Source organism: Laccaria bicolor, genomic scaffold (genome assembly GCF_000143565.1).
Source record: "Laccaria bicolor S238N-H82 LACBIscaffold_80 genomic scaffold, whole genome shotgun sequence".
NCBI lineage: Eukaryota > Fungi > Basidiomycota > Agaricomycetes > Agaricales > Hydnangiaceae > Laccaria > Laccaria bicolor.
The window spans coordinates 88,512-100,328 of NW_001889951.1; the positions used below are offsets into that span (position 1 = coordinate 88,512).

Genomic DNA, 11,817 nt, shown 5'->3' on the forward strand with positions numbered 1-11,817 from the left:
CTCACGCATGTAAGAGTAGTCCAGTTTTCGCCTGTGGTATTTTTCCCAAGGTGTTATACCTCCTGGAAGTGAACGTGTGAGAGTTTTGGAATGAAGATGCACCGCTGTCAGATAAAATTCATCCCATAAATAGGGAGGGCAGTCAGCGTAAATGCGCATAGTCCGGGCTTTGGCCATAAGGGTCTGATGCATTCGTTCTACACGTCCTATGTGAGCAGAGGTGTAGGGCGCTGTGAAGCGCTGTTCGATACCACGGGACTTCAACCATTCGTTCATTTTGTCGCTCTTTAGCTCCCCTTGATCGGTGATGTAGGTACCAATTTTCTGACTGGTTTCAGATTCCCTCGCTAACTCCCATGCCTTTAGTTCTGGGAACGCATCATCCTTATTTTTTAAGGGAATTGACCACAATTGACTTGTGTAGTCATCTACGATATCCATGACATACTCATTTCCTGCGCGAGATCTCAGGTGCTGTCCTGATAAATCAACCCACACCTTCTCCAACACCCTTGTAGCCTTATGCCCCGGCCCCTCCTTGCGTGTCTTTGGTACTGGTGTCTTTGTCTGTTTACCAAGCACGCAAAACTCGCATTTAGGTGGATTTGTGGGGGGAAAGCTGGCAGGCATACCTGGGATTAAGCCGTTCTTCGCCATTTCTCGTACAGCTTGGTAGTTTGCATGGCCAAGACAACGATGCCATGTTTCGAGATCAGGCGCGTGAGATATAGTAAAGGCGTGTTCGGCATGGGGAGATAGAAGGTTGAGGGAATAGAGGTTTTTGGTAGGAAGGAGCGTGCCATGGGCAATTGTCGCACCGGAAGATTTGTTGGTGATCCAACAGGTAGCCTCGTCAAAATGAGCGACGGCTTGGCTATCGCGCGCAAGTGTGCTAACCGAGATAAGCCACACTGCTGCATTAGGAATGAATAAAACATTTTCCAAGATTATATGCGCTCCGCGCGCAATGTGAAGTTTGATATTACCTAGCCCGATGGCAGTAACGGATGATCCACCTACGCCTTTAACGGATCGAGCTGCGATTGGACGAAGCGTGAGGAAGTCGCCTTGTTCTGGGGATATGTGAACAGTTGCTCCCGTGTCGACGTAGAAGGGAAGATCGTCAAGAGAGATGGGGGTGCGCTTGTTTTGTTGGAGTGGAGAAATTTCAGAGATAGCAGCGATGTCGACGGGTTTAGTGTGCTTTCTCCAGTCCAGTGAGGTTGTAGGCTCCTCCTCAAGCGCTAACCAACCACTCCATTCTATGTTCTCCAAGGAGTCAGGGAGTATAGACTCCGGAAGGTCCGATGCTAGGCCGGCGAACTCAGTCTTTGAGCTACTGGGAGCAGAGATGTCGGATGGGTCAACGTGGATAATGAAGGCTTTGCCTGTGGAGTCCTTCACGTTAACGGCAATTTTTCCAGTGTTGCTGTTGGACTTTATAGCGTTATTGGTATTTCCTCGAGCTTTTTCGCGATCCCTCTTACGTGCGTCTTTGGATTCTTGGATTGTTTTGCCTGCCATTCCCCCTCCTGTGGAGATGCAGTATAAATCCGTGTGGCCCTCACGTTTGCAGTTACTGCAAATGGGAGTGCTATAGGACTTCGTGTGGATGGCAAGAGCGACGTCGGATGTGGAGAATGATTTTGTCGCGGAATGGAGGGTTTCTTCGCTCTCTAGGTAGTGACGAATATCCTTTGATGTGTATTCTTTGTCCTTTGTCGAAGCGCGTAAATCACATAGAATGCTGGAGCGGATATGGGGAAAATCTTCGAGAGAGTTGATGATCGCAATGCAGCAAAATAGATCAGCTGTAAAATCCCCCATCGCAAAAGCTTGGTCTACGGCGTCGCAAATTTCGCGGCACGTTTGAGGGAGTGGCGTACCTTTCTTGCACTTAATATTAAGAGCAGTGCGCAAGAGATCCACCTGTCGAACTGGCCCCTCATTCTGGTGTCGCTCCCTTAGTGTGTCCCATGCTGCTTTGGCCCCCTTTGCCATATCTAATTCCGCTTCGTCGTCGTCGGAGACGTTCATTGCGATGGCCGTATAGGCGAAGCGGTCGTTCTCCACCCAGTTTTCACAGGCATGAGGTTCAGTTGTAGGGGATGGTTTGGATTTTTCACCAAGGACGTAGCTGAGGAGACCGTTGATGGCGAGATAATGCGTCATATCTTTGCTCCATTTCTTGTAGTTAGATTTGAGTTTGTCGAGCTTTTCGCCGACGAAAACGTTGTTTGGGCGAGTAAGGGATATCAAGGGACGAAGTGCATCAGCTTTAAGCAGTGCCTCGTTGAGGGAAAGACTGGTGGCGGCGACGGATTCCTTTGGCGCCATGACGAGAAATAGACGGAGAACAAAGACAGTTGGACGCATCTAATTTACGCGTTCGTAACGTGTTTGATGTGACAAGATTAAAATCTAGGGTTAGGTTCTTCGGTCACCATGTGTGACTATAGGCCCATAACCTGTAGAATCTTAACCCTAGAGTAGATAGAGAAAGATCTCAGTCTCGGTTATATGGACTCTATATTAGTGATGTACCTAGAGTAGATAGAGAAAGATCTAGGTACAGTAAGTAAGAGTAATCTCAGATACGAGTAAGAGTGGCTCACCTCAGTCTCGGTTATACGGACTGAGGTGATAGTAAACTACTGGGGGGTTTATATAGTAAGTACGAGTGGCTAAGGGAATAAAGGAAAAAGAAATAAAGAGAACGGACAAAAGGGAGTGTTCACGGTGTCGTGACATCCCAACATGTATGTCAATGGTTATTCGGATGTAACCTAAGGACCACATTACATGACGATAATATGTAGGCCTGGGCTTCCATGGGTTTGAGCTACCTAATTATGTAACTGTCCTGTTGTCATGCACTGCTTTCGTGATTTTCCATTTGTAACACTAATCAGGGCTTTCAGGGGGGTCTGTGGCCCCTTACAATTGTAGGACTCTCAATTCACATTATCACCTATCACTGCATCTAGCTCTGATGGCACCCCTAGGTCAGGGTGTTGCCATCAGACATTCTTATGGGGGACCCCCCTGAATCCTGTCAGACTACACAACTGGCCCTAGTTCTTTCCTCAAACAGCAGCATTACACCACCTGAGATTTTCATTCAGATCTCGATTGACAGATATGTGGAGTGATCCGACCCTTTGGCTACTTGGTGTTGTTGATCAGCAAGGGGACTGGTTTACCAGCCTCAACTCAGTGACATGCACTTCATTTGTCAGCCTCACAGCCTGTCCCAAACCTTCCAAACTAGCTTCTTTGGCAATATCCTCTTTTTCCAGGACAAGGGGAGTGATGTCACCATGACTTCATTGCACTCTTACTAGACTAGGACAACACTGAATGCATGCCACATTAACTTGGACCAAATTATTGTAAGAAATTTCTAAAGAAATTTCAAATAACTTCACAGTGACAATGTCTAAAAAATTGTAAAATTATTGTAACTTTTCTGTGACAACCACTTGTATTATATCTACTATTACAATTGCAATTGGTGTCTTGGTGTTTCCCACAGGATAAACAGGGTCCTCAAAGGAAGAATCTGATTGGCTGCCAGGTTTTTGAGGTCATTTTCCATGAAGAACATGATCACTCTCTTTCCGCTCTGTGCCTTTCTTCATCACTCTCTACCCCTCCCTTTGTAACACTTTATGCCCTTGGAATACCTGTAGCAGAAGAAATGTATGTATTTTCGATTGACTTTTTGCGTTTTCAATAAATCTCAAAAAATCGGACAAATCGAGAAAAAAATTAAATCTGGGGTCAAAAAAATATTGGTGTTACGCGTTACTGCCGAATTGATCGAAATGGTACAGTATTGTCAACAATTACCTTGAGTCAACACATTCTCAGAAAAAAAAAAAAAAAAAAAGATGGGTAGATGCAAGGTAGATGTGAGTCAATCAGTATACTTCATGAACAATAACTTACCTGGAGGCTGTAGCTGATGTGGAGGAAGACGATTAGCAAGGTGACACCAGGCAATACACCCATTTGTACCCATCTTTGGCCCATCCTGTCCCATTGGCAATTGGTGGTTGGGCATAAAACTGATGGCCATCCCTGTTCACATCTTTCTGGAATGTTTGGACCCTTGCAGCAGTGGACTTCATGATCATGAGGGTGGTGTGGCACATCCTCGCGAACTCATATCCAGTACTGTGTAGTGATCAGGACTACCAACTGATGATATGTAAGTTATTTTCCCTTCAATCCACTTGCAGAAAATCACACTTAACTCACTAGGCCTGATGAAGACCTCAACACTCCTCAGCGACATCAAATTCGGGCCTGTGCAACTGTTCGTCAACTCAATGCCAACGTGGATCAAAGCCCTCGCTGCCGCGAAACTCCTGCCCCAAGACCTGAAACACCTACACCCCAACCTGGAGCTGTAGAGAGGGCAAGTATGAATTCCTGTCAGTCAATGCGTGAGACTCAGAATGACCTTCAAGACAGTCCTAGGAGGTGACATCCCGCAACACAGAGGATGAAAGCCATGCTCTGAGTCCACCTGAATGCGAAACACCTGCAAGAAGAGTTTTTATAGGGAATGGGGTGCATAATATCAACTCATTTTGTGTGATGAAAGCATTATCCTATCTTCCCCTCCTTAAATGCAAATGGTCATTGGCACCAATCGTCAAATTATTTCCCCATGGAAACAGGTCCAACTGCCTCAAAGCAGGAGATCTTTGGGTCAGCAATGTTGGCACCAACAGGCTCATCTTCAATGCGATCAAGCCTTGCTGGTGAACCAAAGTACTTGTCATTCTGTCCTTGGACTGCTCAAGCACTCAATTTAACCATTTTTTGGTTGAATAGGTACTCCCAATGCCCACTGTTTGGGTAAGCAATGATGGCATGAATGTGAAAGGTGAGAACAACAACAACAAAGTGTTAGCAGAGGTGAAAACAATCAGAGTAAGTGCATAAAATGTTTTGAGTCCATAACTTTATGTGTTAACATACTGAACAGACCATCCAGATCAATGGATCAGGATCCACAGTTCATACACCCCATCCAGTTACACCTTCCGCTCCTATACTCAATGCCAGGCAGACAGTAAGTACTTACATACATTACTTTTTGTGATCACAATTTCTGACTCACTTACCACCATAAGCTCAATGCAAGGGTTCTCAATGCACACGCTGAAAGGACAAGACAGTGGTGAAATTCAGATGAAAGCCCTCACTGCCCTCAAACTCCTTCTCTTGGGCCTGAGACTCCTACACCTTGAGATGTCATAGCTTCAACTATAAGTAAGTATTTCTTCTGCGTATTAAATGATGTTTCTCATTGCAATTAATCACTCTATGACCAGTTTGATGGCATTCAGCCCAGGCACCACCTGCCAATCCTGACAGTGTACCACTTACTGTTTCATCATTGAGAAACCGCTCCAGCTCACACATGTTACCAACCCCGCCTTCAACTCAGGAGATTGGACAAGATAATATTCCTCACAGACATGCGTCACAGGCTCATGGTAAGTCATTCAGGTAAATTTGGTTTCTAACAGCTCCCCTAAATTTCATTTTTTAGAGGAAATCAACAACTGAGATTTTGTCCAACAGGAAGAGTACAACAATGACCATGCATATCTTCAGCCTGCTATTGTTATTCTGAGTCTCATTCTTCAACAGAACCCCCCACCCTTATTGAGGATGATGACTTGGATGACGAAGAAGAACAGGAAGATGGTGATGAGGGACAAGAGGAAGAGGTGACTGATTCAAGAGAAAGGGTGGTTCAACAGCCAGGTATTTATAACTTTCTCCTTTTTTGTTATCTCTAAATCATTTTGAACAGCTCCACAAGTGCCTCCAAATCATCACTGCCATCATCGTCATGCGAACCTCTTTTCCATGGGATGGTATTTTTGGGACAGCTGTAGCCTATGTTTATACCATCAAATTTCCAAAAGGAGGGTTAACGCACATCCATCTCCTCATTTTTCTCCAAGAGCCCTACAAGCTACTCACACCTGAAGCCATTGACTCCTGTATATGGGCATGTTGGCCAGATCCTGACATGCAGCCACTCTTATTTGAAACCGTCAAGTGGTGCATGGTTCATGGGCCATGTGGTGCACTGAACCTGAATGCTCCCTGCATGGTAGATGGAAAATGCAGCAAGGGCTACCCAAAAAATTTCCAGGAGACCTCAAACATGGATCAGAATGGCTACCCACTTTACTCCAGGCCCAATGATGGAAGTAAACATAAGGTCAGAAATCATTGGTTGGATAATCAGTGGATTGTACCATACCCTGGCCCTGCATGTTTCTTGACTGTCACATCAATGCCAAATGTGCCATCTCTATTGGCAGCATCAAGTATCCCTTCAAATATGTTCATAAAGGCCCTGATCGTGCACTCCTGGAATACCAGCATGATGAGATTAGAAGGTGGATTGATGGGTGATACATATCTCTGCCAGAGGCTGCCTGGCATATCCTTCAATTCAAAATGCATGACCAGATCCCGCCAATTGTATGGCTTCAAGTCCATCTTGAAGGCCACCATATGATAACTTTCAATCCTCTGGACACAATTGAAAATGTCATTGAATGATGAGCACATCAGCAAACCACTCTCAGCTTACTTTGAAGCAAATTCAAATCCAGGACAACTGGGAATTGAGGCACGCAAACACACCTATCAGGAATTTCTGCAACACTTCACGTGGGATGATGTTGGAAAGTAGTGGAAGCTACACAAACGAAAAGGGTTCTCCCTTGGCAGGATGTACTTTATCAAGCCCACAGCCGGTGAACAGTTTTATCTTCGTACTCTTCTCACTGCTGTCAAAGGAGCCAAGGCTTTTGAAGACCTTTGTCATGTTTCTGGATGGTGGGAGCCATTACCAACATATCATGCAGCATGTGTCGCACAAGGGCTGCTGGCAGATGATGGTGAATGGAGACTATGCCTTGAAGAGGCTGCCCAAATCAAAACAGGGACTCAGCTTTGACATCTCTTTGCCACCCTCCTCCTTTTTTCCAACATTTCACAGCCTGAGATTCTCTGGTGTGACTTTCATCACCATATTTGCGATGATCTGGAACAAAATTTAGTTGCAATGGGAATAACCAATCCACTAGAAGACGACATCCATGACTTTGGATTGTTTTTGCTTAACAAAGTTCTCTGAGAGTCAGGACAACTCTCAACAATTGGCCCTCAATGCCAAAGCCTCAGAATGACTGGAATGATTTGGTTATCAATCCACTGATTGCTGAACAGCTTAATTACAACAGAAACATGCTTTGTGATGACCTCAATTCAAGACTTCCTTGCTTGAATGAGGATCAGCACAAGGCCTTTACTCACATCATCAATTCAGTCGTGAATAACCTGGGCAAGGTGTTTTTTCTGAGTGGCCCAGGGGGTACTGGAAAGACATTTGTCTACAATACCGTCTGTGTGAAACTGTGCTCTGACAGTGCTATTGTCCTTTGTGTAATTTCATCTGGAATTTCTGCCCTATTCCTGCAAGGTGGACGAACAGCCCACTCCATGTTCAAAATCCCAGTCAAAAACCTCCATGAAGAATCATTCTGCAGCATTCCAAAGAACAGCCAACTTGCAGATTTACTTTGGGCAACAAAGGTGATTATCTGGGATGAGATTGGGGCAGAGCATAAGCATGTAGTGGAGGCATTGGATGGTACTCTGCAAGATATCTGTGATGACAGCTGGCCGTTTGGGGGAATTACTGTCATTTTAGGATGTGATTTTCTCCAGACTCTTCCTGTAGTTCCCCAGGGTTCAAGAGTTGACATTGTCGATGCCACCATCCAACGCTCACATCTGTGGAAACATGTTGAAGTTCTTTCTTTGCACCAAAACATGCAGCTTGAGCAAGGTGATCAAGATACTCAGGAATTTGCACAATGGCTACTGGATGTTTGTGATACAGGATTGGAAGGTAATGCCCAGAGGCCATAGTCAAACAGTGGTATATAGCTAGATTTGGATGTCTTACATAATTAATTGATCTTTTGTCTTGTCAGCAGTGTTGCTCTCCTCTTGCACTACATGTAGTGCTTTGTATATCTGTTCCTACAGTATGCATAATCATCTTGGGCCAGCTGAGTATCTTGTAACTACTCACTTCTCACTTACAGGTGTTTGTCACCACCCATCCTCACCTCTCCTTCCCTCTTGGCTTCAGCTATGCAAGAAGTTCAGAGTGAACGCTTCACAATGTTGGTCATGGTTGCAATCTTATCAATGAGAACAAAGTTCACTTTCCAGACCACATGCAAGTGGAATCTGCTGATTTATTGATTGAGTCAATCTATCCTGCCATTGATTCCACCCCTCCCCCTCCTGAATACTTCCTCAACTAGTGTTCGCAGGTCCAGTTCAGTCAGGTTTTTTGCCCCGAAAACAGGCAACCATGGACCGCAACCGGTCTAGGACTGACCCAGATATTGAGGGAACCGAACCGAACCACCTAGGACCGGTCTTTTGCGGTCCATGGACCGTGTTCAAACCGATTCAGACCGGTTTTTTTGTGTAAAATTTATTGTACCAGTATAAACCATTTGTATCTCGATTATTATTACTCTAAAAAATGAACTGGTTATATATCATAGTAAAACATATAAATACCCATCATTCTACCAATTTTTAAGAAATTTAATGAAGGCTTGACATAGTTATGACTGAAACCGAATTACATCTCATAAAGACTTGGGCAAAATGTAATGTGGCAACTGTAAATTATTTGATGCATACCATATATTGATAGATGGTGAGTATATTTTCATACTTAAAATGTCAATATCCAAGAATTGAATCAAGCAAAATGATGAAAGTTTGAGTGAGTTAGAATTAAAGTCATTCTGGTACAAGTTGCACAAACAAGTATTTGTGCCAAAATGAATTTGGTTGTATCTTTCTCAGTTCTTAACCGTTTTTGATGAAACAAAAACCCAATTAAAGGTAAAAAACGTGGTTACAATGGTATGTAACGCACGTGACCGTTTAACTGGTTGCAACCGATTTAAACTGGTCTTTGAACGGTTTTAAAAGATTTTTGAAATGAGGCAACCAGCAACCGGACCAACCCCAAATTGGGGCAACTGCAACTGAAAAAAAGACCGGTCCATGGTCCGGTTCAGTCCGGTCCACCGGTTTTTTTCAGTCCTATGGACCGGACCTGTAAACACTATGGACCTCAACTGCATGATACTCACACCTCGAAACATTGATGTTGCTGAAATCAATCAGGAGATTTTGGATCACATGCAGGGGCCAAGTCAGCAGTACATCAGTGCAGATGAAATTACATGCGAGCCAGATGCAGATCCTCAAGATGATGAACCTATTCCAATTGAATATCTTCACTGTCAACTCTTCCAGTCTTCCTCCTGGTGAATTGAATCTGAAAGTTGGATGGCCTGTTATATTACTTCACAACCTTTTGCCAGCTCAGGGATTATGCAATGGAACTTGCATGGTGATTACACAAATGGGTGATCAGGTTCTTGAGGTTTGTTTACTTGGCAGTGAAAGAGATGAGCAGCTAGCACTTATTCCTCAAATTTTGTTGATCCCCACAAGCACAATCAAAGTCTCCTTCCAATTCAAGCAGTATCAATTCCCTGTTCATTTGGCATTTGCACTATCCATCAACAAATCTCAAGGCCAGTCTGTATGACATGTTTGGCTTTATCTGTGCTTTCCAGTTTTTTCTCATGGACAATTATATGTAGCTCTTTCATGTGCAACTTCTCCCCATAACATAAAAATTCTTCTTCCAGATGATGTTGCAGAATACCTTATGACAAACATTATATATAATGAGGTTCTCATAGATTACAGTCATCCACCAGCCAATGAGACACCACCATCATTTGAGACACTTTTGCCTACCTAATATCTCACTCAATACTACACCAATTTTTACAAAACAAATTTTAACATGTAGTAAAAGCTCATATCTACCAGTCTACAAATTTTGGATGCAGTCAAGGCAATATTGACAATGCTGTGGAGTTTTCAAAATGGACTGTTTTTTGGAAGTAGCCAAAATACAGTCACACCACTCATTGAGACACCCATAATATTAGTTTTTCTTCATGAAAGGTTGTTCAAACATTCTGAAACTTGGCACAGTTATAAAAGGGTATTTATCTCAGATTTTCATGTAGTTTTTGTAGTGAAAGGTTGTGCTTAAATTTGTTGAAGTTAATTTTCCAATTTCGGTGTCTCATTAGCTGGTGGATGACTGTAGACATTGAATTTAATTTCTATTGCAGTCTAAGTCAACTCAGCCGTGCAACATGATCATGTGGGTTTGCAATTCATAATATCAGAAAAGTCCACAGTGGTGAATTAAGCCCAATTAACCAAGTTTGAACCAATTGGCCCAACAAAGCCCAATGTAATGTTTTGGGTTCTTAGATAAGGATTAGCTTGCAGATGGTACTTCATTTGAACTTGAATGTTGCCCAATATTGATTGAAAAGGCAATAGATATATATGATATATACCATTGGCAGTAGTATTATAGCTGGAAGGCATAAAGCAAAGTGTATGTGGTCCAGACTAAAATAAAACAATTGTGAATGTGTGTGTAGCAACACTTTCCTGGGATTGGATGTGCAGGATCATCAATCAGTAGCAGAAATTTTATTTCAACCTGGGATTGAACACAGGGTTTTAGGAATCGGGCACACCACACATTATACACAGAAAGCAGCCCATTAGACCATCACACCACACTGGCTTTACAAAATAGTGACACACATTCTACTACATAAAATTGGAACAGGCTTGAGGTTTTCACGACACATCCTCCACCTTCCTTTTGGATATGACAACTCCTAGCCCATACAAGAATCTCAGACAACCCACCATTGCCTTCTCCCCTACCTCGACCTTAACCACTATTTATAATATATTGATACTTATATTCTACACTGATTTTTCAAATTGACGAATCACGAGTTATTATCAAGAAAGGACCTGTGTGAATGCATGGGTATCGGTTAGTAAAGAAAAATCACAATAATTTTACAATTTTTAAGACATTGTTACTGTAAAATTGTTTGGAATTTTTTTACAATTTCTTTACAATAATTTGGTTCAAGTTAATGTGGCTTGCATCCAGTGCAAGTGTTACAAAATATACAAGTCAGTTACCGAACTTCTACTTTAAGTTCTAACAAAACAAGTGTAGTAATTTAGTTTACCATACCAACCCAAACTCAAAGTACTAAGCATGTACCAGTGGTGATAAGTGTTAGACTTTAGTGTGTATGGGTATATTGTTTAGGTGTTCACACATCTACTTTCCACACTCATACGTGTCACAGTCTTCTCAGCATTAGAAAAAATGAGTATTTCAGACTACGACAAAAAGACTTCAAAACACGATGTGATGTGTGACGTGAAGAACCGGTTGTAATCATGCAGTATAAGTAAAGCAAGTCAGAGAAAGTAGTGCATGGTACCAGTATGTTTAACCTCCAAATCCGAGGGGAACAGCCTGAATCTTTGTTTTTGTTTGAATCTTGAAGTGTGTATTGCCAACTTAACATCATATACCAAAAAAAGCCTCCAAGCAAAAAAAAACTGAGGTAACATAAAAACCAAGCATCAGTAATGTCATATCATTGGGAGGGTATAAGTAAAGCAAGTCAGAGGTACATATCATATCAGTCATTCCGGATCCATACCCATTAGTTTCTCTCCTTCTTTCATCCCTTCGTTCACCCCAGGCGTTCGTCCATCCACCTGCTCCCAAAAAAAAGAAACCCTTCTCCCACGCCAACC

At 42.9% G+C, this 11,817-nt stretch overlaps 3 protein-coding genes across 3 annotated transcripts; all 3 read left to right on the forward strand.

Annotated features, from left to right (window-relative positions):
* Positions 1 to 4,206: 4,206 nt before the first annotated feature.
* LACBIDRAFT_317463 (uncharacterized protein) lies at positions 4,207 to 4,418 on the forward strand (the record flags this gene model as incomplete). Its single annotated transcript, XM_001890113.1, has 2 exons — positions 4,207 to 4,213; positions 4,267 to 4,418. The coding sequence occupies 2 exons, from the start codon at positions 4,207 to 4,209 to the stop codon at positions 4,416 to 4,418; spliced, it is 159 nt and encodes a 52-aa protein (XP_001890148.1).
* A 436-nt stretch (positions 4,419 to 4,854) lies between these two features.
* LACBIDRAFT_317464 (uncharacterized protein) lies at positions 4,855 to 5,198 on the forward strand (the record flags this gene model as incomplete). The annotated part of the gene is made up of 3 exons (XM_001890114.1): positions 4,855 to 4,944; positions 5,000 to 5,086; positions 5,148 to 5,198. 3 exons carry the CDS (start codon positions 4,855 to 4,857, stop codon positions 5,196 to 5,198), a joined length of 228 nt encoding a protein of 75 aa, XP_001890149.1.
* A 3,007-nt stretch (positions 5,199 to 8,205) lies between these two features.
* LACBIDRAFT_317469 (uncharacterized protein) lies at positions 8,206 to 8,692 on the forward strand (the record flags this gene model as incomplete). Its single annotated transcript, XM_001890115.1, has 2 exons — positions 8,206 to 8,293; positions 8,382 to 8,692. The coding sequence occupies 2 exons, from the start codon at positions 8,206 to 8,208 to the stop codon at positions 8,552 to 8,554; spliced, it is 261 nt and encodes an 86-aa protein (XP_001890150.1). The 3' UTR covers positions 8,555 to 8,692.
* Between the last annotated feature and the right edge of the window lie 3,125 nt (positions 8,693 to 11,817).